Source organism: Molossus molossus, unplaced genomic scaffold (assembly GCF_014108415.1).
Source record: "Molossus molossus isolate mMolMol1 unplaced genomic scaffold, mMolMol1.p scaffold_m16_p_22, whole genome shotgun sequence".
In the NCBI taxonomy this organism is placed as follows: Eukaryota; Metazoa; Chordata; class Mammalia; order Chiroptera; family Molossidae; genus Molossus; species Molossus molossus.
This window is the reverse complement of record NW_023425358.1, coordinates 17,559,557-17,586,388: the sequence shown is the minus strand read 5'-3', so window position 1 is coordinate 17,586,388 and position 26,832 is coordinate 17,559,557. Positions and strand designations below refer to the sequence as shown.

The 26,832-nt window shown below is 39.3% G+C and overlaps 1 protein-coding gene across 6 annotated transcripts in view; it reads left to right on the top strand.

Moving 5' to 3' along the window:
• SPECC1L (sperm antigen with calponin homology and coiled-coil domains 1 like) overlaps positions 1 to 26,832 on the top strand; it is a 140,468-nt gene that overhangs the window by 29,341 nt on the left and 84,295 nt on the right. For 2 of the 6 annotated variants that reach the window (XM_036276385.1, XM_036276383.1), the window contains 4 exons: positions 2,666 to 2,855; positions 10,631 to 10,784; positions 15,947 to 17,580; positions 19,794 to 20,001. In XM_036276385.1, coding sequence (XP_036132278.1) covers positions 2,703 to 2,855; positions 10,631 to 10,784; positions 15,947 to 17,580; positions 19,794 to 20,001 — 2,149 coding nt within the window. In that variant the 5' untranslated portion in view covers positions 2,666 to 2,702. Of the gene's footprint in view, positions 1 to 2,665; positions 2,900 to 10,630; positions 10,785 to 15,946; positions 17,581 to 19,793; positions 20,002 to 26,832 lie in introns of those variants that run through there. The other 4 variants (XM_036276386.1, XM_036276387.1, XM_036276388.1 and 1 more) reach the window with 4 other exon arrangements.

Sequence of the window (26,832 nt, the reverse complement as noted above, 5' to 3'; positions counted from 1 at the left end):
CTCTCTTTCTAAAAGTCAATAAAGAAAAATATAAATAAATAAAAAAGATTAAATAAATATTTAAAATTAGTTCCTCAGTCACACTAGCCACAATTCAAGTGTTCAGTAGCTACAAATGGCTATTGGCTATTGTATTGGATAGCACAGCTACATATAGAACGTTTTCATCATTGCAGTAAATTCTGTTGAATAGTGCTGGTGTAGAAAAGGTTAACCTGACAGTGGGTGGAGGAATAGACAGAGAATGGTAAAGGGTCTGAGTGGTGGTGTAGAAATGAATGCAGGTTTGGAATTTGGACAAGAGAAGAATGAAACTTGGGGGAGCCATTACAAGATATGAGATTTAGAAAAGAGAAAGTAAATAAAATGGGGAAGTGAGCCCTGGCCAGTGTGGCTCAGTGGATAGAGCATCAGCCTGTGCACTGAAGGGTCACAGGTTCAATTCCTGGTCAAGGGCATGTACCTGGATTGCAGGTTTGATCCCCAACCCTGGCCAAGGTATGTGTGGGAGGCAGCCAATCAATGTGTCTCTCTCACATTGATGTTTCTCTCTGACTGTTTCTCTCTCCCCCTTTCTCCCTTCCACTCTATAAAATTCAATGGAAAAAATATCCTCGGGTGAGAATTAACCAAAACAAAAAATTTAAAAAATTAAAAAAAAAAAGGGAAAGTGAGAAGTTGAAGGAAGAGTTCTTAGGAATTTGATTTTTCTACAGTAACTTGAGTTAGTGATGGATCCAGTCTAATTCCTTCGTTTTATAGGTGAGAAAAGCATAGAATTGCTGTCTGTCAGGGTACAGTATAACTGTACATTGTACCTGTTGTGGGAAGCTACTTAAATCTGTCTTGGTCATTTTTAGTATTCTCTGGGAAAGTGTAGGAAATAGATGATAGAGCTGAATGAGAGGGAACACTTATATTAGTAGGCAGGTTACCCATATGGAATAGGAAGGTAGAAAGCAAAAGGGTTAAGAGTGGATAGGTAATTTGATTGTTACTATATACAGCATTTTCTATAAGGAATAACCAGGAAGTTGGAGGAAGGCTAGAGAAGAGAGTCTCTGAGGTTTTGCTATTTTAGTTGATGTTAATAACAACATTCTTTTAGCTCCAAGGCCTTACACTTTCAGGGCAGAGTAGAGCCCCCTTTGCTCTGTTTCATTGTTCTGCACCAAACCAGTTCGTACAGTTTGTATTGTGTCAAGCAAGATAAATCTGGAATGTTAGAGCACAGTCTAGATAAAATACTTATTAAGGCTATTGGAATGAGCCTCTTTTTCTTTTTTTATTCGAAAAGAAGTTTCTCTTCATTTGTATTAGTGTGTATAAATCTTCATAAAAATAGACCAAACCATTTCTGTTTCTCAGAATCATCATACATAAACCTCCTTACATTCAAAATAGGCTTTCATTTTTGTTAAATGTGTTACTCTACCCATAACAGTCCATGGCGTCTTTCTAAACATATTAGTGTATACTGCTTATCTAGCTCAGTTAATAAAGGTATTTTTAAGGGTTTACGTGGCTGCAGCTTTGTGTACTGCCACTGTTATTCCAAGTCCTCTTAGCTGTGCAATCAAGTACAGTAAGTCCTCATTTGATGTTGTCAGTAGGTTCTTGGAACTGCGGTGAAATGATGTATAACAAAACCAGTTTTACCATAGGCTAATTTATATAACAAGAGTTAAGTTTCTATTAATGTTATAATGGAATGACGTTATTTGAGGACCTGCTGTACTATGTACCACTTGTTGTAAGATTTGTTGTCATATTCCTTACATGTGTATAGAATTCTTTTGTTTTCTGAACCAAAAATTGAGGCAAATGTTCTGATAAAGAATTTTGATTCTGCCTTGGCCGGTTAGAGTGTCGGCCTGTGGTCCAGAGAGAACCAGGTTCGGTTCCCGCTAAGGGCATGTACCTCGGTTGCAGTTTGTCCCCGGCCCTGGTTGGGTCGTGCGGGTGGCAGCCACTCTATGTGTACCTTTCATGTTGATGTTTCTCTCTCTCTCTCTCTCTCTCTCTCTCCCTCCCTCCCTCCCTCCCTCCCTCCCTCCCTCCCTCCCTCTCTCCTCTCCCGCTCTATCTGAACAAAAAATGAAAAAATGTCCTCGGGTGAGGATTTAAAAAAAAAAAAAAAAGAATTTTGATTCTGCTTCTTGGGAAAAAAAAAGACACTCTAGGAAATGTATTTGGATCCTGAATGTTGGAATTTTTGAGGACATTCTGCTGGCTTGTGTGGAGATATTACAACAAATATTTGTAATTCGGACTCTGCTGGATAATTTAGAAAGTATGATCACCCCTAGATACCTGCAAAATGGCCGATTCTCAAGTGCAAGGGCAATTATTGCTTCATTAAATGCTAAAGATAATGTACACTGTTATATTCAGCTAGTTCCATTAGTGATCAAGGATATTATTTTTACTGACTGAATTAGAATGCACAAAATAATTTCAAATTAGTAATATTAAAAGAAGCCTTGCAAATAGGGTGCATTAACAAGACTAAGAATTGTTCACTTTTTATTTTCTGTAGCTGTATCTGGCTTCGAACATTTCTATTTATTACATTTCATATTTATTACATAGAAATATGTTCAAAAACATATTTCTAAGGCGTTTTCTTTCAGTTTTGTTCTCAGTATACCATTTTTTTCCACAGATTTGCTTGTAAATGTATCACGAAGAGGCAGCTCAGAATGAAGAAAGCAAGCAGGAGTGTTGGCTCAGTGCCTAAAGTGTCTGGGATAAGCAAAACACAAACAGTAGAAAAAACTAAACCTGAAAACAGTTCTTCAGCATCTGCAGGAGGCAAACTTGTAAAACCAGGAACAGCAGCATCATTGTCAAAGGTATTAACGTGGCAATGTTTGAATGTGTGATGGATTTTTAGGAGGTGAGGATCTTAATATAATGTTTGATTTATTCAAGAAGCATTACGTAGGGTTCGCCCTCTACTGGCGCTGGGAACACAGCCTTTGAAGAGAATTCAGTCTTGTGGACTCAACTGGTGTGTATAGACTGTCTTTATGAATGAAACCAAATAGTAGGTTTATTCGTGAAACAAACCCTTGAGTGCCTACCTTGTGCAAGACTCTGTGTGGGCTGGAGGTAGAATCTGCTTTCAAGGAGTTTGTGGAATAATGGATGGAGGTGAGTCACATACAGAATAACCAAAATATGTGTAAAAAAAGTCAGATGCTTAGGAGATCAGGAAAACAGTGTAAGCAGTTTCAAGTAGGAAAATATTGTTTCTAGCCAGAAGGTTAATGCTGGGTCTTAAAGGATGACCAGCAATAACATTCCTGAAACCCTAGATGGGTTTTTATTCTCACACCACCCCCTAACACACCATAACTGTGACTCTTTTTCTGACAGCTGATCCAGTATTAATTCTAGTTAAAATTGGGTGATACTAATTTTCTTTGCACTCCTTCATAGGCTGACCTAGTTCTCGTTAGTGTAGGACTCATTAAATTGGCGATTTTCAACTGGTGTGTCCCCAAAAATTTTAAAACATGCAGTACCTAACTATTTAGTTAGGAGCACTGACCTCTTTTCCCTTAGATTGTCAAATAAACAAATAACAACAGCCAATACAACAATAACCATCTGATATGAATGAATCAAAATTATACCTATTTTTTGGTCAGATCAGCAAAAAATATATTTTTTGGTGTGTGGCAGAATTTTAGTAATTAGTTTATGTGTGCTGTGAGATGAAAAAGGTTGAAAATGGCTGCATTAGATCATGGGCTGCAGGAGCAGACAGACATGCGTTTATTTTTTAAGATATTTTTTCTTTATTGATTTTAGAGAGAGAGGAAGGGAGAGAGAGACAGAAACATCGATGAGAGAGAATATTGACTGGCCGCCCCCTACACCGCCCCCACTGGGAACTGGGCCCACAACCTGGGCACATGCCCTGACTGGGAACCGAACTGGCAACCTCTCAGTGCATGTGTTGACGCTCAACCAGAGCCACACTGGCTGGGCTTTATTTTTATTAAAAAAATTTTTTGTCTTTATTGATTTTTAGAGGGAGAGAGAGGAAACATCAATGAGAGAGAACGTCGATTGGCTGCCTCCTGCATGCCCCCCACTGGGTATACATGTGCCCTGACCAGGAATCAAATCGGCGACCTCTTGGTGCATGGGTCGATGCTCAACCACTGAACCACACCGGCCAGGCAGACATGTGTTTAGTATGTGTTTTATAGGGCCGTGGTCAGGATGAAATGAGGGGAATATGTGAAAATGGTCAGTACAGGGTCCATTACACAGCAAGTGCTTAGTAAAATTAGCATTTTATTGGTTCGGTCTAGAAACTCTTTTCTAGCCTAGGATTGATTCCTGAAAGTGAGTCTTCCCTGGGTGTTCTCAGTGTCTGTGTTAGTTTGGACTATCCAAGGGACAGGATGGCTCTAGGTCAAGTCTTATGTCATTGCACAGAGATTCACACAGTCTTCTTCTTCTAGCCTTTCCCAGCCCAGACTTCATTTCTTTGTTCTTTGCTTGTTTAGGGATGTGGCGTTTTGGATTTTGATTCCATGGAGAAAACCTGGAGAGTGTTTCTGCTAGTGTGATAGGGAGGAACAAAGCCCTACCTGAAACATGATCCATTTAAAAGCCTTTTGTCCATGCAGGCCTTTAATTGAGGTTTAATTATTTTTAGAAGTACCTCCAGGAAAAGCTGGTGAGGGACTTCCTTATATGTGTTGAAAGATCTAGCAGGAAATGCTGGTTTTTCTATAGCTGAGTTTTCAAAACTGAACCCAGACTTACTCCATAGGCTTGGAGATGCCCTGAAATGTTCTCCTTGCTACTGCCCTGATGAGCTGCTGGTATCATTCTGTGGCCTAAGGGATGGTACCAGGAGTAGACTTCTGCCCTACTTCCATTAGTCTGAATCAATACCATGAATTATTTCTGTGGTGGCAGTGCTACCACTCTTTTGTGTAAGATAGCCGACATTTTCTGACCTAACTGGTTATTCCATTTCTGGGGCTGTCTTTGAGTGGAGTGCCTGTGTGACCTGTTATTTACATGACTGGAAGAACAGGTTGAAACATTGGCTTTGGATTTGCACTACCTCCTTCCTTCTGTTGCCTCCTTATCAGTGGCAGGCAGTGTCTTTGAAGGCTTACAAGGGGGTGTGCACTGTGCAGGCGTGTCAGATCTTCTGAGGCTTGGATCCAGAGTTGCGAGTAGTTTGATCTTGAACAGTGAGTACTTTTTCATTGTAAAGCAGAACTGTGTACCTGCTGTGTGCCAGCACATGCCAACTGTCCATAGCTTTGGCTCTACTGTGTTGTCTGGTTTGTTTAAATTCTGTGTGTGTAGTGGGGAGGGTCATAGAAGAGATGAAGCTGTTTGGGAACACTTTACCTGGAATGGAGCAATTGCTTTTACTTAAGAGAGGAGAAAAAAGTCTTGAATAGAAATTGAAGTAAGAAGACATAGAAGGAAAGAAGAAAATTGACATCAGCAGAAAAATTGAAAAAACTAAAAAGATTTGGAGACCCACAAACTTAAGTGTTATTTTTCTGTTTTCATATTTCACTGTGGTTCTCTAGCATATAGATGCCTCCCCACAACTTGAACTCCTGTAACTGTGATGTAATCATCTGATGATTAACCAGATGAATGAAGCGTTTGGCTTTTAATTATTTAAACACATACTCATCATGTGGACACCCACATTATTATGCCTGTCACTGCAGTATTCTCAGGACACTTTTCTTATAGTGACAGGGTACTGGGATGTGTCTTTCTTGACCTCTCATTTCAAATATTTGAAATCTACCAGGTATGGTTCAATATTTACACTTTTGTTTTTAGATTGAGAGTTTGGGGATTTATGGTCAGTGTACTGTGTTCCAAAAGATATTTGGATTGCCCTTCCCCCTTGGTGATTATGTCATTTATTTGAAATGCAGTTGGGTCCATTTGCTCGCACTGTGTTCTGTCTTAGGATTCCCCCACCCTTATTTATTTTATTTTATTCTTTTGAGCATGTGAAGTAGTACCATGGTTCTGCATGTCAAAACTATATGATGCCCTGGCCAGTTTGGCTCAGCGATTGGAGCATTGGCCTGCGAACCAGAGAGTCCCAGGTTCGGTTCCCCCTAGGGGCGCCTACCAAAAAAAAACTATATGAGAAGATGTATTCAAAGAAGTGCCCCTCTTCTCCACTCCCCTATTCCTTCTTACTCTTTACACCTACCCCTTAGAGCTAAATAGTCTAATTTGTTTTTGTTTATCCTTCCTCTATTTCTTTTTGCATAAATGAACAGATAAATGTATATTTTTTAATTTCCCCTTTTTTACATAAAAGTTTACATAATAAACTCTGGCTGGTGTGATTCAGTGGTTAGAGCGTTGGCCTGTGCATTGGGTCTCGGGTTCGATTCCTGGTCAAGGACATGCACCTCAGTTGCAAGTTCTATCCCAGCCCTGGTCCGGGCATGTATGGGAAGCAACCAGTCGATGTGTCTCACATTGATGTTTCTATCTCTCTGGCCCCCTCCTCCTCTCTCACCCTCCCTCTCCCTCTCCCTTCCACTCTCTCTAAAAATCAATGGAAAAAATATTCTCCAGTGAGGATAACAACAACAACAACAAAAAAAGTTGACATAATTAGACATACTTTTTTGTACTTTGCTTTTTTGCACTTACTGCATTCTAGAAGTCTCTCCGTACCAATTTATAGCATTTTTTATATGGCTGCTTAATGCTGGATTGTATGGATATACTATAGTTAATTCAGCTATTTGCATATGCATAGGCATTTAGGGTGTGTCCAGTATTTTGCAACTAAAAACAATGCTGTAATGAATAATATTATACATAGGTATTTTTGTATTACTGGAGGTCTGTCTTCAAGTTACATTCCTAGAAGTGGGATTGTTAGGTAAAAGGTAAATGCAATGTAGCTCTGTTAGATATTGCTAGATATTAAGTCTTATTAATATCAAGTTGCATTCATACAAGTAACTACTGAGTGTACCTGTTTCCATGTATTCTCAAAGGATATGTGATATCCTTTTTCATTTTTGTCAATCTGATAGGTCAGAAGTGGTATCTTAATGTTTAATTTGCATTTCTCCTATTGTTAGTTGGACTGATCCTCCTTTGTGTGCGTGTGAATTGATCATATAAGATTATTTATTTTGCTTACTTTTCTGCGTGGGTTTCAGTCTTTTTTCCCCTTGATTTTTAAGAGTTCTTTGTGTATTACAGATATTAGCCCTTTATCTGTAAGATATTGTACATACACTCTCCCAGTTTTATCTATCTCTGTCTCTTTCTTATGATGATTTTTTTGGCCCTGCAAAAGTTTAAAATTTTTTTTTTTAGATTTTAATTTTTATGTAGTCAAATTTATCAGTCTTTGTATTATGATTGAAGCTTTGGGGTGAAATAGGGTTCATTAATTTTTTTTTTCTTTGTGACTATTCAGCTGACTTAGCACTATTTAGTGGAAAACCTATTTTTTTTTCTGTACTGCTTCTTTGGTCATAAATCAAGTGTCTATATATGCAGTTTCTTTCTAGATTCTGTTCCATTCCACTGGTTTATTAATATTCCAATCCTCTGGTAGTTATTGATATTTGCCAGAGTTTTGATTTGGTGCTCTGATGTATGTTTAACTTTGCCATTACCCAAAGACTGATTGTAACCACAGAAATATGACAATTAAGCCACTTTTCACATGCTTCTTTCTGTAGGGTGGTTTTCAGATGTAATTATTATGAAAGTAAAGAATATTTAACTTTGGCCCTGGCTGATATGACTCAGTTTGTGGGAGCGTTGGTCAGGGCACATACCCAGGTTTCAGGTTCGATCTCTCATCCAGCGTGTGCAGCAGGCAACTATTGGTGTTGCTCTCTCACGTTAGTGTTTCTCTGTCTCTCTCCTTTCCTTCCTGTCTCTGAGATCATTACAGATATCTTTTTTGCTGTTGTTGTTAATCTTCACCTGAGGATATTTTTCCACTGATTTTCAGAGAGAGTGGAAGGGAGGGAGGGAGAGAGAGTGAGAGAGAAACATCAATGTGAGAGAGACACATCGATTGGTTGCCTCCTATATGACCCTAACAGGAGCTGGGGATAGAACCTACAAGCCAGTTTTGTGCCCTTGACTGGGAATCGAACCCAAGACATTGTAGTCCGGGGGTGACGCTCTAACAACTGAGTCAAACTGGCCAGGACCAAATATCTTTTTTTTTAAGTAGAATATTTAACTTTGGAGGAATAAAAATTGGTTCAGTCATTTTAACTTTTATTAACAGAATATAAAAGATGATTTGGTTCTGGCTGGTGTGACTCAGTTGGTTGGACATCATCTGGTACACTGAAGGGTTGCCAGTTTGATTCTGTATGGCGGGGAATGTGCCCAGGTTCAGGGCTTGATCCCCTGTGGGAGGCTTTTGGGAGGCAACCAGTCAATGTTTCTCTCTCACATAGATGTTTCTCACTTTTTCTCTCCCTTCCTCTCTCTCTAAAAATCAATAAAAACATTAAAAATAAATAAATAAAAGATTATTTGAAATTATAAGAGTATGGTGAGTTTATTTACTAACAGATGAGGGATAAATTGACAGGAAGGAGGTATAACTTTTGATTTACATTTTTTGGTGTTACAGTTGACCAATTTTTATTTTATTTTACCTTTTTATTGAATTTATTGGGATGGCACTTGTTAACAAAATTATTCAAGTTTCAGGTGCATAATTCTGTGATATATTATCTGTATACTGTATGTTCACCACCCCAAGTCAATGACCAATTTTATTAACAGAAATTAGTCTTAAAGAATATGAACAGCCTAGCCAGTGTGGCTCAGTGGTTGAACATCCCTTGGGCTGAGAGGTCCCGATTCGATTCCTGGTCAGGGCACATCAGGCTTGATCCCCAGTAGGGGGCATATATAAGTCCTCACCTGAGGATATTTTTTTTATTTATCTTCAGATAGAGTGGGAAGGAGAGAAAAGGAGAGAGAGAAAACCATCAGCGTGAGAGGGACACATCAACTGGTTGCCTCCTGCGTGACCCCGACCAGGGCCAGGGATGAACCGCAACCAAGGTACGGGCCTTGCCTGGAATTGAACCTGAGACTCGTTGGTCTGAGGGCTGATGCTCTACTGCTGAGCCAAACTGGCCAGGGCTCTGCCTTTTTAGTAAGATAGATTGACCTACCTAATGGTACTACTATGTTATAATTTTCATAATCGAATGATAATAGAATCTACCCCATATGGAGTCACTGACACTTATAATTGGAAGTGACTTGGGAAATTGTTTTCTTTATGAACCATTTTAATTTGTAGAAATTAATTAATTATTATTATGTAAGGGTAAGCATGGTTCCAGATAGAAAACAATATAAATCAGTTGACTAACTTGTGGCATGATGCTTTTTTTTAATTGAACAGTGGTAGTTCTTTTTTCCCAAAGATCTATAACTGTCTGTATTCTTTTTCATTTCTGGGAGAAGTAAAAACAGAGTGCTTGTTTTCTTTTTGAAAAGCTCATACTTTTTCAATCATCATTTAAAAAAATTTTTTTCTTTATTTACTTTTTAGAGAGAGGGGAAGGAAGAGGGAGAGAGAGATAGAAACATTGATGAGAGAGAACATTGATTGGCTGCCTCTTGCATGTCCTCCACTAGGGATTTGGCCCATAACCTGGACATGAACCCTGACTGGGAATCGAACTGGCGACCTCTTGGTGCATGGATTGATGCTCAACCACTGAGCCACCTTGGCTGGGATCAGTCATCTTTATAAAATACAAATAAATGTTACAAATGGTCTAGTTTTTATTTATATAATTACCTAGCCTCTAAAAAAATATCCTTTCAATTTTGGCTTAAATTAGGCTACCAAAAAATTAGATTAGTTAAGAAAAATTTCAGGATAATTTTTTAGGTATCGGCTTCATTATTGAATCATTTTAGAGCAATGCAGATTATTTCTGATTCTCACTGATACTTCTCTCTAGAAATGCATGATGGCATTTCCTGTGGCATTATAGAACTTTCCTGAGATAGCCCATGTGTTATCGCTCAAATGATCTCTGTTCCTAAGTCATGTCCTAGATGAAAGAGTAACAAGGAGGATGTCTTCACTTTTTCTCATCCCTTGGTGATTCTGGCACATGTACGCACATAGTGGACTTTCATAAATAATTTTTCTTTATTGATTTTAGAGAGAGAGAAAGGGAGAAGGAGAGAGAGAGAAACATCAGTGAGAGAGAACATCGATTGGCCGCCTCCTGCATGCCCCCACTGGTGATCAGGCCCACAACCTAGGCATGTGTCCTGACCAGGAATCGAACTGGTGACCTCTCAGTGCATGGGTCGATGCTCAACCACCGAGCCACACCAGCTGGGCTAAAATTTGTGATTACATATATGATTTCTGTATTTTAAAAAGAAGTATGATGTTTATAAACCAGTTGAGAAATTGTTTCTGTAGCACAGTATGATACACCTCTTGCTAACTGCTAGAAAGTCTTTGTGGAATTCTTGAACTCAATATAAGTCGGGAGCTTTGTTTAGTCTCAAAATATTATTTAATCTTGCTTTATCTGGTCAATTTATTTTGATTTTATGTTGCTTCCAGACCAAGAGCAGTGATGACCTTTTAGCTGGAATGGCTGGAGGGGTGACCGTGACTAATGGTGTTAAAGGAAAGAAAAGTACCTACCCTTCCGCAGCATCTTCAGCATCTGCCCCTGCCATGACCACCGTGGAGAACAAATCCAAAATTAGTACAGGTATGCGTGGTGTTCAGTCTAAGAATTAAACCGCCTCTGTGTTTGACTAGGCAGGGGCGGTATTAGGGAATTCCATCTAATTATAGAAAATTTCAAACATGTACAAAAATAAACTGATTGTTGTTTCAACCCATGTACTACTTAACTGCTGGCCAGTCTTAACTCACTGACTCCCACCTTTTCTCCCTTACTATTTTTAAGTTCATTCCAGATGTCCTATAATTTTATTCACAAATATTTCATTATCTTTGAAATATAAGGATTTTAAAAAGAATATAATCACACCACCATCATCAGTCCTTAAAATAATCATTCCTTAAATCGTAAATTATTCAATAAGTATTTATATTTCCAACTGTCTAATAAACATTATGGGTACATACTTTTACTGTTTAGTTGTTTGAATCAGGATTCATTTAAGATTAGTATGTAATAATTGGTAATGTGCCTCTCTTCAGTCTTTTGTTTTAAATGTATGTTTTTTTTCTTGCAATTTAATTTTTATAGAAACTGATTGTTTGGCCTGTAAAGTTTTCTATGATCTAGATTTTTTTATATCCCCAGGATGTCCTTGACTATGTTCCCTTGTTCTCTCTGTTTACTTTAAATGTCATTGGATCTAGGTCCTTGATGGCACAGATTCAGGTTCCTTTTTTACCCCAGGACTCCTTCATAGGTGGTAGTTGTCCATTTGCAGGAGGCACGTCATCTCTGATTGTCTTTCTTTCCATGATGTTAGCAGCTTTTGATGATCAATGCCTAGATCCATTCATTCCAGTTCACCATTCATTCTTTGTTCATTGGTAGCAGTTTGATTTTAGATTTGATGGAGTCCATATATTATTTCTATAGTCCAAGGAGTAATGCTATCATATTTTACTTTTACACTTACAGAAAGAAACTTTAAAACTTCTAACAAACATAAGGTTATGTGTTTGTAATAAAGCTTCGAAAGAAAATTGCCAAATATTATAGCAGATCTTTTATCATCATTATTTAGCCCTTCTTGTGTGTATCAGACTTTTTTCTAGCCCAGGTTTACCTATTGTCCTTTTTTCTGCCTTAACCTTCTGTGGATTCTTCCTTCCTTTCCAGATTGTGTCCCACTGTTAATTATAACAGCAGTGTGGTATGATTACCAGGAGGAAACCTGTAAGTCTTTACTTTGCGCTTTTCAGGCATTATTCTATTTTATCCTCACTATAGCCTTATGAGGTAGAGGCTGTTATTATCCTGATTTTTAGAGATGAGGAAGTTCTGCATAGAAAGCTCAAGTATCTTGCCCCAGACTGTGCATTCCTTTGCTCAGTATGTTGGATGCCCATTATTTTGTACCAGTCCACAAAGCTGGTGGTGGAGCAAGAGCTAAACCTTAGGTCTTTTTCTCTCAAGTCGGGGACCATCACCACCACACTGTTGTGTGGTTAAAAAGAAATTAAATACTCTAATCTCATCTATATCTCTTTCTATTTCTAGCCTTTAGTATTTATTGGGAGAGACCCCATGTATTTGCACTTGTGGTTTCCCACTGACCAGTACCACCTGGCCTCACAAGGCTGAACTCAGTTATCACCTCCCTGAATCAGTATTAGTTTGCTATGGCTGCCATAACTAAATACCACAGACTGGATTGCTTAAACAACAAATTTAGCTTCTCACTGTTCTGAAGGCTGGAAGTCTGAGATGAAGGCATCAGCAGGTTTGGTTTCTTCTGAAGCCTTTCTTCTTGGTTTGCAGATGGCAGCCTTCTCATTGTGTCCTTACATGGTCATGTGTCTATCTGTGTCTGTGTCCTAATGTCATCTTGTAAGGACACCAGTCATATTGTATATGGCCCACTCTAAAAACCCTGTGTTAATTAACTTAATTACTTCTTTAAGTTAATTACTCTAGCTCCAAGTACAGTCACATTGTGAAGTACTGGGGTTATGGCTTCAGCATGTGAATTTGAGGGACACAGTTCAGCTCATAAAAACATCCTAAATTCTTCAGTTCATCTGCTCTACCTTTACTTACTCCTGATGACTTGTCTGTACCTGAGATTATTCCATCTATTCATCATAATAATTCCAGAAAGGGAGCTTTTTTCCTTCCATGTTATGTTTCTGCCTTTTTTCTTGTTTCTTTACCATTCCTTTCCTTTTGGGACATTTGCATTTCTTTTGCTCATTACTGGCTCCTTCCTTTTTGTCTCTCATTTATGCACAGATCTTTTTTTTTTAGCCTGGTTTTGGTTTAGTTAAGAAAGATGATGCTTTGAGTTATAGAAATGGGGAAGAGAATTAATATTAAGGGAAAATCTTTTTTTTTTTTAATCCTCGCCCGAGGACATTTTTTTTTTTGTTCAAATAGAGTAGGAGAGAGAGAGAGAGAGAGAAACATCGATGTGAAAGGGACACATCGAATGGCTGCCACCCGCACGACCAACTAGGGCTGGGGACAAACTGTAACCGAGGTACGTGCCCTTAGCAGGAACTGAACCCGGGTCTCTCCGGACTGCAGGCCGACGTTCTAATCGCTGAGCCAAACTGGACAGGGCAAGGGAAAATCTTACCAGTCCTTGTCCTCTTTGGTGTCTTTTGCAGTTGTTTCTCCCAGTCCTGTTACTTGTCCCTTTGAAATCTGTTACTGATTTATTATCCCTTCTCTGTTTTTACAGAGATCTAGATCTTACTCCCTGAATGTAGGACTTTCTCTGTTTTCACTGCACTACCTGCTCAAGTTTCTCCTTCACTATTCTTCCTCCTTATATGTTCCACTTAGCATCATCTAGATTCATTTCCATAAAAAGTCTCTTTATTTATGTTTCCTCCCTGCTCAGGAATATTTGTTGACCTCTGTGACTCACTGAATTCTCCGTGACATTCAGGTCTCTATAGACATCTTCCCCTGCTGCTTTTGTTAACTGTGTGGCCTTACTTTACCTTTTTATGTGCCATGCTCATCTACTCATTTGTCTTGTGGCCAGACATAATTCCCTTCCCTCCACTACACCTGAGACCTGGCAAAATTACTGTCTTCCTCCATCATGTAGATCTTTTGTTCCTTGTTACCTTTGTGGCCTGGTGCGAGCTACATAAAGAATCAGTAGATTCTTTAAAAATACTCTTTGATTAGGTCTAGGTATTATTTTTCAAAGTAAAAAATATTCTAATTCTTTCTTTCTTTTTAAATAATATTAAATACCTTTATTTAAGATTTCAGGAAAATGAGGTAGTTGCAGACATTGATGGGCAACAAGAAGAACTCCTAGCACATACTGGGCTGTGTTCATCTTGCTCTAGTCACATTTCTTCCCATATGAAAAATTTCCCATTACCTCCTCAACTTTCCTATTCTGTTATTCTATTTAGCACCGTTGTGTCCATTATCTCCCTTCTTACATTATGCTATGTGCATTAAAAAAAAAAACAACAACAACATGCTGACATGTGCTCCCTTTGTGCCAAATATTAGAGAACTGTAGATTCAATATAAATACTGTGAAGAGCTTGTATTCTTTTTTTTAATCCTCACCCAGGGATACTTTTCTGTTTATCATCAGATAGAGTGGGAGTAAGGGGAAGAGAAAGAGACAGAGACATCGACATGAGAGAGACACGTTGACCTGTTGCCTCCCACATTACCCGACCAGGGCTGGGAACTGAACCAAGGTGTGTGTCCTTGACCGGAATCGAACCCGGGACTCTTTGGTCCATGGGCTAGTGTTCTAACCGCTGAGCCAAACTGGCCAGGGTGAAAGCTTATGTTCTTAATAGGTCTACAGTGGTGTCCCCCTACCTGTCACTGGCCTAATCTGTTTCAGTATTTGCTACACCAGGACACTAAGTCTGAGGAGAGATAAATGACTTTCCAGAGGTCACATAAGCCCAAAAGTTGCATATAAGATTTCTTGTTCAGGTCTGTACATATGTGATAAGATCTTGAGCCACAACCTAAACTTGGCTTGTGCCGAGAACCAGCTGGTTCTGAAGCTGCGGGCTAAGTGTCTGCTTCAGGAACTGTTGACTGCAGGGCTGCCCAGAGAGAGACGGTCAGGAGGCAGTGTTGGTCCACCCCTGTCAGGACCTCAGGGCAGACCTCACCCCAGCTGCTCATATCTAGTTTCCTACCTAACATTTCCCCCTTAAGTTATGGGAACCCAATTTTTTTTTTTTTTATCCTTACCCGAGGATATTTTTCCATTTTTTGTACAGATAGAGTGGGAGGGAGAGAGAGGAAGGGAGAGAGAGAGAGAGAGAAACATCGACGTGAAGGGACACATCGAGTGGCTGTCACCCGCACGACCAACCAGGGCCAGGGACAAACTGCAACCGAAGTACGTGCCCTTAGCGGGAACCGAACCCAGGTTTCTCCGGACCGCAGGCCGATGCTCTAACCACTGAGCCAAACTGACCAGGGCTGGGAACCCAATTCTTTGGTGTCTTTTGGGAGAAGACTGCTCTGGCTGCTTCACGCTGATCAGGGTCATCGTGGGGCTTTGGGTTCCCATAATTGTTGTCAGCTGAAGGAGGTGGCTGCTAATGTTCATCCAGGGACCCAAAATAAGGAGTCTGTTCTGTGAGAGTGAGGACTTGGTATCCTTTAGACAGTACCATTTGGGACTCTATGGCTGCTGCACCGGCCAGGGCTGTTGTTATTTATATGGCATTCTGTGACATGAAATTTTTTGCATTTATTTTGGTCATATTTTTTGTATTTGTTGTAGGTAGCTTAGATTTTTGGTTTGTCCAGAGGCTACCTTTCCCTTTTTTTATGTGATTTTTCTTTACCACCTGTTTCTATAGTTAATTTACCACTTGACTGACTAATCCTAGAGTTACCTTCATCTAGCTTGCTCTAGAATATTATGTTTCTGGCCACTTGTTTAAAGCCATGGTTTAGGATTCAAGTTAATGTGTATAACATTTTTTTTTTAATATAACAGCTATATTGAGATATACTTCAATGTATAACTTCTTTTTCATTGAAAGTTAAAAGATGAATGATCTTCTGGTTTTGAGGAAACTGAATTTTAAGGTAACCAGACTCTAAGGCAAGATTAATATAGGTCAAAATCAATGTGTAGATCCCTACATTTGTATCATTAGACCTGGGGCATAAACTGTGTGCTTTTTTATTACTAATATTTTTTCCTTAAATTCTTTGTTTTAAACATGTAGGCACAAGTTCTTCAACCAAGCGGAGCACTTCCACAGGTAATAAAGAATCCAGTTCTGCTAGAGAAAGATTACGGGAACGCACCAGGCTAACCCAGAGCAAAAAACTACCTTCTGCAGGTCAGGGAGCTAATGAAGTGGCACTGGCTAAACGTTCCCGCAGTCGCACTGCTACGGAATGTGATGTTCGCATGAGCAAGTCTAAATCGGACAATCAGATCAGTGACAAAGCTGCTCTGGAAGCCAAAGTGAAAGATCTTCTCACACTGGCAAAAACCAAAGACGTGGAAATTTTGCATTTGAGAAATGAATTACGAGACATGCGTGCTCAATTGGGCATTAATGAAGAACATTCTGAGAGTGATGAAAAATCTGAGGAGAAGGAAGCCATTATTGTTCACCAGCCAACTGATGTTGAGTCCACTTTATTGCAGTTACAGGAACAGAACACTGCCATCCGTGAAGAACTCAACCAACTGAAAAATGAAAACAGAATGTTAAAGGACAGGTTGAATGCTTTGGGCTTTTCCCTAGAGCAGAGGTTAGACAATTCTGAAAAATTGTTTGGCTATCAGTCCCTGAGCCCAGAAATCGCCCCTGGTAACCAGAGCGATGGAGGAGGGACTCTGACTTCTTCAGTGGAAGGTTCTGCCCCTGGGTCAGTGGAGGATCTTTTGAGTCAGGATGAAAACACCCTCATGGACCATCAGCACAGTAACTCTATGGACAATCTCGACAGCGAGTGCAGTGAGGTCTACCAGCCCCTCACGTCAAGCGATGACGCCCTGGATGCACCATCGTCCTCAGAGTCAGAAGGCATTCCCAGCACAGAGCGCTCTCGGAAGGGAAGCAGTGGGAATGCTAGTGAAGTGTCAGTTGCTTGCTTGACAGAACGGATACACCAGATGGAAGAGAACCAACACAGTACGAGTGAGGAACTTCAGGCAACTCTGCAAGAGCTAGCTGATTTACAACAGATTACCCAAGAACTGAATAGTGAAAACGAAAGGCTCGGAGAGGAGAAGGTTATTCTGATGGAGTCTTTATGTCAGCAAAGTGATAAGTTGGAGCACTTTAGCCGACAAATTGAATATTTCCGCTCCCTTCTAGATGAACATCACATTTCTTATGTCATAGATGAAGATGTAAAAAGTGGACGCTATATGGAATTGGAACAACGTTATATGGATCTAGCTGAGAATGCCCGTTTTGAACGAGAGCAGCTCCTTGGTGTCCAGCAGCATTTAAGTAATACTTTGAAGATGGCAGAACAGGACAATAAAGAAGCTCAAGAAATGATAGGGGCACTCAAAGAACGTAATCACCATATGGAGCGAATTATTGAGTCTGAGCAGAAGGGTAAAGCGGCCTTGGCAGCCACATTAGAGGAGTACAAAGCCACAGTGGCCACTGACCAGATCGAGATGAACCGCCTAAAGGCCCAGCTGGAGAATGAAAAACAGAAAGTGGCGGAGCTGTATTCCATCCATAACTCGGGAGACAAATCTGATATTCAGGATCTCCTGGAGAGTGTCAGGCTGGACAAAGAAAAAGCAGAGACTTTGGCTAGTAGCCTACAGGAAGATCTGGCTCATACTCGAAATGATGCCAATCGATTGCAGGACACCATTGCAAAGGTACTGTTTAGGTAGATAAAATGTTCTGGATCAGCACCATACAGCTTTGGTACACAGCATGCTTACTGAGCGCCAGCATCACTTGTATGGGGTGTCATTAGCTTTGTTGTTGTTGTTGTTGTTGTTATATATATACTCATCCGCGGATATTTTTTCCATTTATCTTCAGATAGAGTGGGAGGGAGAGAGAGAAAGAGAAAGAAAGAAACATCGATGTAAGAGAGACACATCGATTGGTTGTCTCTCACACAACCCCGACCAGGGCTGGGGACTGAACTGCAATCGAGGTATGTGTCCTTGACTGGAATTGAGCCTGCGACTCTCTAGTCCAAGAGCTGACGCTCTAACCACTGAGCCAAACCAGCCAGGGCTAGCTAGCTTGTTTAATCTAATTTTTTTTTTTTTTTTTTATCCTCACCCGAGGACATTTTTCGATATTTTGTTCAGATAGAGTGAGAGGGAGAGAGAGAGAGAAACATCGACGTGAAAGCGACACATTGAGTGGCTGCCACCCACACAACCCAACCAGGGCTGGGGACAAACTGCAACCAAGGTACGTGCCCCTAGTGGAAACCGAACCCGGGTCTCTCCAGACCGCAGGCCGACGCTCTAACCGCTGAGCCAAACCGGCCAGGGCTAATCTAATACTTTTGAAGCTTGAGGATGGTTTTCTCTTACTGAGATAGAGTGAAAAGTATTTTTTTATTAAAAAAAATTTTTTTTCTTGCTTTGGCCGGTTTGGCTCAGCGGTTAGAGTGTCAGCCTACAGTCCAGAAAGACCCAGGTTTGGTTCCCGCTAAGGGCACGTGCCTCAGTTGCAGTTTGTCCCCGGCCCTGGTTGGGTCGTGCTGGTGGTGGCCACTCGATGTGTCCCTTTCACGTCGATGTTTTTCTCTTTCTCTCTTTCTCCTTCCCACTCTATCTGAACAAAAAATGGAAAAATGTCCTCGGGTAAGGATTAAAAAAAATTTTTTTTTCTTTTTATTGCTTTTAGAGAGAGGAAGAGAGAGGGAGAGATAGAAGCATGAGCAAGAACATTGATTGGCTGCCTCCTGCATGCCCCACACTGAGGATTGGGCCCACAACCTGGGCATGTGTCCTGACTGGGAATTGAACCAGCAACCTCTTGTTGCATGGGTCAATGCTCAACAACTGAGCCACACTGGCCAGGCAGAGTGAAAAGTATTCTTCTAATAATCTCACTTTCACTTGTTTGCACTTTGTTCCTGTTTTCCTGCCTGTAATAGAATAGGGCTAGAGTTGTAACTAACAACAGAATTTGTCCCTGGTTCTGGGTACACCCAGAGGAGCATGTCATGCAATTTTACATCCTCATTTCTGATGTATTTTGGCATAAGAAAGATGGAGAGCCAGTATTCCAGGTGGTATGTGCCACTTCTTATCCTGTTGTGGTTGTAGATTTTCAAACAGAGTTCTGTTGTGAGTAAAAAAAAATATTTTTGGAGTGTGGAGACTCCTTTTTCTTAGAGACCTGCTGTGTTTTGTTGCTGGTGGGGACCTTTGAGATCTTTAGTCCAGTTCCCTGTTTTACATGCAGTATGTTTGTGAGGACTCAGAACTGCACCCCAGGGTTGCTAGCACCTTGGCCAAGGCTCTGTGCCCCACCTGATTGCTGATGCAGTGTTTATTTGCATGAATTATATAATTAGTCTTATCTCACATTTTGTTTTCTATTTTAGTGCAATGATTTTTAAAGTAAGAAATACTAGTATGTCTTTGGCTAAATTTTGAATAATTTAGACTTAATTTTTATATATATATGTTGGGGGCATTATGAACTAATACTTTTGCAATGATAATATTTGAGATTGTTTTGTTTCCATTATTAATTTGATACTGCAACTGTCACAAATGGGGAAAGAGAGACACATCAATATGAGAGATACATACCGACTGGTTGTCTCCTGCACCAGCCCTACTAGGGCCTGGGATAGAATTGCAACTGAGTATACATGCCCTTGACTAGAATGGAACCTGCGACTCCTTGGTTCGTGAGTTGACACTCTAACCGCTGAGCCAAATGGGCCAGGGCTGTAGAGTGCTTTGTCATACTTTCAACCAGTTATACAGGTCATTTTAGTTCATGCAGAGCAACTCATACATAGCGTCCATTCAAAACGGTATACCTCAGTTCTAGAATTTATCTTAAAACAACTCTAACTTTTCTAATCTATACCATCAATTCCATATAGGTAGAAGATGAATACAGAGCCTTCCAAGAAGAAGCTAAAAAACAAATAGAAGATTTGAACATGACATTAGAAAAATTAAGATCAGAGCTGGAAGAAAAAGAGACAGAAAGGAGTGACATGAAAGAAACCATTTTTGAACTTGAAGATGAAGTAGAACAACATCGAGCCGTGAAACTTCATGACAACCTCATTATTTCTGATTTAGAAAGTAAGTGATGTGGGAACATTTTATTCCTTTTTGTCCTTCCTATTAACATGTCAGAGTAGTATACACTCAGTAACAAAATAAAAATAAGTAATTCTGACTGCAGTAGCGGTAACACAGTGGCTAGCAGAAATATACATTTGATAAAGAATAATCCAAATGTTAGTTGACAGTCTTTGGACTGATGTGTTTTGTTCCTGAAGAACTCTAAGTGGAAGCATTACTTTAAAACTGTGCTTAATTTTGGAAAATTATTTAAGTGAAAAACTAATGAGGTTATTTTCTAGATCTTAGGAAAAAACATTTATTATCTACTTCTAGTGATTGTAAGTGTACTGAGAAAAAAAAAATATTGATCCTTCATAATCTTGTGCCTAAAACACAGGTTTTTATTTATTTGTCTGATTTTCCTCCCTACCATGGAGATTTTATAATCTGGTAGAACTGAGACTCAGATTTTAAGTTACTTTGTTTGCTTTTTAAAATAAAAGTTTTTTAAAACTATGTTGTGGTTATTTCAGATTTATAAAAATGTTGCTAAAATAGTACAGAGCACTTTTTTGAGAAGATTTGATGAGGAACAGAAATTTGCATGATATTAAAATGACTTCCCACAGACTGTTTATTATGTTGCAAGTGAAAAAAAGAAACAACAGAAATTATACAATGGAAAATTTGGGCTACCTTTTAACAGGGTGATCATGTTAAGTGACAGAGGCACATAGATATTGGATGCATTAGCTAGGCTGTATTCTGGCTGAGACATAACTTCAGTTAATCTTAGAGAAACATTAAACAGACAAAAAAATGAGGCATGTTTTTTACTAAAAATGCAGGAGTGGGTAGTGCTATATTCCTTAAAAAAAAAAAAAAAATGCAAGTATCCTAAAAGATGAAGGCTATGCAAATGTTCTGAATTAAAGGAGGCTACGGAGACATGGCAGTTTTTGGTTTTCTTTTTAATTCTTTTTTTTTTTCTTTATTGATTTTTTAGAGAAGTTACAGGGAGAGAGAAATAGAAACATCGATGGAGAGAACATTGATTGGCTGCCTCCTGCATGCCCCCCACAGGGGATTGGGCCCACAACCTGGGCATGTGCCCTGACCGGGAATGGAACCAGTGACCTCTTGGTACATGGGTCGATGCTCAGTCACTGAGCCACACCAGCCGGACCTGACAGTTAAATGCAATACTTGTGCCTAGACTGAGTCCAGTACTGCAGGGGGGAGTGCTATAGTGTATATTATGACAAAATTGGAATGTGAATGGTAGATTAGATAAACACATATCAGTATAAATTTATGAAGTTGATTACTGTGTTTATGTGAAAGAATGTCCCCATGAACCTTTATATCCTTAAAGGGTTCAGAGAAAAATTAGGGATAGACAGAGAGGCAGTCAGACAGCAATAGAAGACAGCAAATTATAAAACCAATGGGTAAGCTTAACAATAGACAAATCTGAGTAAAAGGGTATGTGGATGTTCTTTGTAATATTTTTTGCATGATTTTTTAAAGTTTGAAGTTATTTCCAAATAATACACTTAAAAATGCTATGATTCCCCAAATGTTAACAAATTTAAGTTGTAATACACTTTAATGATGTCCAGGTGAGGACAAGGAGAATGGGAGTAACCTTTTAGGGATGCATTGGTAAACTCATTAACCTTGCCTGAGGGTTGATAGGCAGTATAGCATTGAGCCAGATCTCAAGTGCTATGGATGCAAAGGTGGGGAGGTGGGGAGGTTTGAACTATTTCCAGGAGAGAGTGGGTCATTTGCAAGAACCCCAAACATGTCTTGTGGTGGTTCTGAGTTCTAGCTAGTTGACTCCACATCTGGAGATTGACCCCAAAGTTATTCAGAACATTCTGAAATATCTGGACACTAAATTAGGTGACTGTGGCACTATATTTCTTGGAGATAGTGATAGTCATAGAGATAAACTTTCTCTAAAGTTTTTTTTTTTAATTAAAAAATATGTTTTTATTGATTTTGGAGAGAGAAGAAGGCAGAGGGGGAGAGAGAGAAACATCCATCATTTGCCTTTTATACACAGTACACACACCAGCCAGCTTCCATACCCAGAACCTGGTCATGTGCCCTGACTAGGAATCGAACTGATGACCTTTTAGTGCACAGAACGATGTTCAGCCAGCTGAACCACACCAGCAAAGGCTGAAGTTTTTAAAAACTTTTATTTTGCTTGGTGTGGCTCAGTGGTTGAGCATTGACTCCTGAACCAGGAGGTTGCCGGTTCAGTTCCCGGTTAGGGCACATGCCCAGATTGTGGGCCCGATCCCCAGTGCGGGGCATGCAGGAGGCAGCCAGTCAATGTTCTCTCTCTCTCTCCCTCTCCCTCTCTCTTCCTCTCTCTCTAAAAGTTAATAAAGAAAAATAAAATAAAAACCATTTTAACATTTATATCTAGTTTTTATTTTGTTATCTCTCAACTGAGAGGACTTATCTAATTTTACTTACTAAATGTAAGAGGTTCTAAAGTTTTCAGATTACTTGGAAGCTCAATGCATTTTTCCATTTAGTACTGATAATAGCCTTTTCCCTCATAAAACTTTTTTAAATTCTCATCTGAGGATTTTTTTCCATTGATCTTTTGGATAGAGTGGAAGGGAGGGAGGGAGAGAGAGAGACAGAGAAAGAGTAAGAAAGAGAGAAAGAGAAACATTGATGTGAGAGAGACATATAGATTGATTGCCTCCTACAGGACTGGGGCCAGGCATCAGTCCTTCAACCCTTAGGTGTGTGGGCCAATGCTCTAACCGCTGAACCAACACTAACAGCTGAGCCAAAACTGCCAGGGCTCCCTCATAAAACTTTTTATTTGAATGTGGAAAGAGTGACACCTTGTGGTAATTGCTAGAGAAATGTTTGCTAATAAGGATTCTCAGGAAAAGTTTTATAAATCATTGCCAAAATAAAATTACATTAACACTATGTGGATTTTGATTTTATATAAAATGGCTGAAAGCTCTGAATAAATTATATTGCTTCTCAATTTTTTGAAATACAAAGTTCAAATATGCAGAAATACTGCAAGAATGGTATAATTAGCACCCACTGCCGAGATTTGACAATTGTTAACATTCTGCAGTATTTTGTATGTATGTGTGTTTAACTGAGCCAGTTGACAGTAAGTTGTAGACCTCATGACACTTAACTCCTAAATATTTCAACATGCAACTCCTACTAAACCAGTGGTTCTCAACCTTCCTAATGCTGTGACCCTTTAATACAGTTCCTTATGTTGTGGTGACCCCCAACCGTAATATCATTTTTGTTGCTACTTCATAACTATAATTTTGTTACTGTTATGAATCGCCATCGGAAATATGTATTTTCCAATGGTCTTAGGCGACCCCTGTGAAAGGATCATTCGACCCCCAAAGGGGTTGCAACCCATAGGTTGAGAACTGCTGTACTAAACAGTCTCCTCCTAACCACAATACTGTTATCACATTTAGTAAAATTAGTTATAATTCCCTAGTATATTCAAATTTTAAATATCTTTTATAAGAACCAACATCCTAACAAGTTGCATACATTACAATTAGTTGTTATATCTCCATAGTCTGAGTTAATTTTTTTACCTAGAGAATTTTAGCATTTGGGATTGATGGTAAGTCAGCACTTGGTATAGGGGACTTGATGACAAGGACTGCTGTTTTTGAGAAATTGAGATATTCTGTGAAATCTTTTAACAACCATTACTGTAGTAAATTTTAGAACTTTTTCATCACCCCTAAAAGAAACCCTGTCTGTTAGTAGTCACTCCTCATTTATTTCAAAATGATTCTGACTTTGGAATTAATGGATGGCTATTGTAACTGTATTCAAGACATAGAGGAAAATACACTGGTACTGAATGAACAGATCTCAGCACAGAAGTAAAAACTGTAAAAAAGAACCTAGTAGGTATTTTAGAACTGAAAATTTTAACAGCTAATATAAAAGTTTGTCAAATCATGCCCTGGCCGGTTTGGCTCAGCGGTTGGAGCGTCAGCCTGTGGTCCTGAGAGACCTGGGTTCGGTTCCCGCTAAGGGCACGTACCTCGGTTGCAGTTTGTCCCCGCCCTAGTAGGTCGTGCGGGTGGCAGCCACTTGGTGTGTTCCTTTCACTTCGATGTTTCTCTCTCTTTATCTGTTCCTCTCTCTCCCTCCCACTCTACCTGAACAAAAAATGGAAAAATGTCCTCGGGTGAGGATAAAAAACAAACAAACAAACCAATAAAAAGTTTGTCAAATCATATAAATAGCAAATTAGAGATATAGCAGAGCCAGTGAACTTGAAGATCAATTAGACATTTTTCAGGCTGAAGGACAGAGACAAAAAAGATTTAATAATAAAAACCGAGTAGGGCATCAGTGCTCTGTGGAACAGAATTATAAGGCATACTATACAGTTGGGTCCCAGATTGCCTCCCAGATGATAGCAGTGCCATACTGCTGAGACCTGGTCTGCAGTACTTTTCAGAAAGTGGTGCTTGGATTTAGCATCTATGCTAGAAAGATCCAATGTAAAAACTTAGCAAATACTGTAAATACTGTTCAAGTTGATGGCCTGAGGTTATGTATATATTTCTACATGCTCCTAAAGTCCTAGTGATATGGCAAGAGAAGTGTAAAAATTATAATGAACCTAAAGCAAAGATTGAAAACGGGAAAGTTCCCATCAGTAGATCAACAATTTTAAGTACTGGACTATATAAAGCAGATGGAATTGGGAGTATGGAAAAATCAAACTACAGAAAAACCTACAGTCCAGGAGAACACAAGCTCTGAGTAAATATGTTTCCAGCAAGACTTTGGGAATGGGGGGCACTAAAACCCCCACCTCAGGATTGTAGGAACTAGAACCAGCCACAGTTTTAGGCCATGGTGTAAAGGATTACCAGAAGCCTTGTACCACTCTTCTCTGTAGGGTGCCTGCTCTGGTGTTTGCCCCTAGGCTGCTGCTGGGCTTGAACTCTTTTTCTAAATAAGGAGGAGAATATGGTGCCCGTGGCTCCTAGCATGACTTCAATATCAGTAATTTTAAAATGAGGTCATAGTAGTACTTCCGTTCTTTGATAGAGTTAAATGTTGCTTTTGATTTGGACAGTAGATGGCAGTGTCCCTCACGCTAGAAAAACTTTGAAGAAGGAAAACTGCGTTTAGAATCTCCAGAGTTGAAGACACGTGCTTTTTGTGTGACCATTAATTGGGCTAAGCTAGTTTTCAAGGCAAGAACTTAAGCATAGACTCCTTTGTTTCTAAGGAGGAAAAGCCTGTTGACTTTTTAAATTCTTTATGTTGCAAAGTAAAAATACAATCATAATTTGTAAAGTTTAAATCAAATTCCCTAGAGACACTTAGTGTACTTTATTTTTCCTAAATATATCCACTGGCTGCCAGCTTCTCTTCTATTTAAAAGGAATAATAAGCCTGGCTGGTGTGGCTCAGTAGTTGAGCATCATCATCCCATGCACGAAGAGGTTACCAGTTTGATTCTTGGTGCCTGTGTTGTGGGCTCGATCCCTTGGGGGTGGGAAAGGAGGGGGGTGCAGGAGGCAGCCGATGGATGTTTCTCTATCATTGATGTTTCTGTCTATCTCTCCCTTCCTCCCTCTCTAAAAATCAATAAAAGCATATTAAATAAGAATAAAAGGAGTAATAAGGTATGACAATAATAAATATGCTGTGTTGGGTATAGAAGAATGTTCTTTTAAGATTAGTGATTGTGTGAATTCTGTGGCCATTAATGTAGAGATTGTTAAGTAGAAAAGGATAAGAACAAAAGAAATGAATGAAATTTGGAATTTTATGATCAGTCTAAGATTACCATGTGGCTTAAAATGTCATCTGCGAATCAAGACACAGATGTGAAAAGGGAGCTGAGGAAGATTTGCAGTCATTTGTTTTGTGTGGATTATGTAAACATAGGTAGATGTATCTATCCTTTGAGACTAGAAGAGAAGGAAAACTATTTTCAACAGAGGAGAAATTATACTTTTTTGTTTTCTTACCTGTTTTAATTATAAAATTCTTGCATAAATGGATAGTGTAAGGCGTAATCCCTTGTGTTTTCAACACTAGAAATATCTCAGTTCTGTCCTTACTCTTTAATCTATGTCTGATAATATCACCAAGATCCTGAATCCGTCCTCAAACAGCCAAGTTACCATGCTGGTTTCCGAGTGTAATCCTTGTATTGGACTCACCCATTCACCTTGGTGTTCACTTTGCCCTTAACCAAATCAGGTGACCTATTGATCCTTAGTTTCCAGGTTAAATTAGGTCTGAGGTAGCTTGTATAGAGACAGACTTTTAAATGAATGAAATTTTCATATGAAAACATCCATCTGTGCTAGGTGGACACAAGCCTGGTCTTTCCATCTCTAAGACAGTAGGGATTGTATCTTTTTTTCCTTTCCTTATATTTTAAGCCCCTAGAAAAAGCCTTTGTACCAGCTTCCCCGGTACAAAGTAGATACTTATGAGACTTTTGTTGAATTAAGGGGTAAATTTTGTAGGCCTTAAATTTATTGAACAGTTTTTGGGGTACTGAGTGGGAGGAAGTTAACTGCCAGTTGCCAAAATTGGCTGGCCCCACACCCCTTATTTTATCTCATTTTTAAAATCCAGATTATTTTTTAAAAAATGTATCATTATTATATATTTATAATAATAGTTACATGTGTAACTTATAAATATTCTGGGCTTTCTGTTGTTACTGAAATGAATTCATGCCATTTAAAAATATCACAGCACAAATGACCAACATTGAATTAAAGGTATAATGTCACAGAGGTTTCAGCAAGAATAGGTTCCTGATGG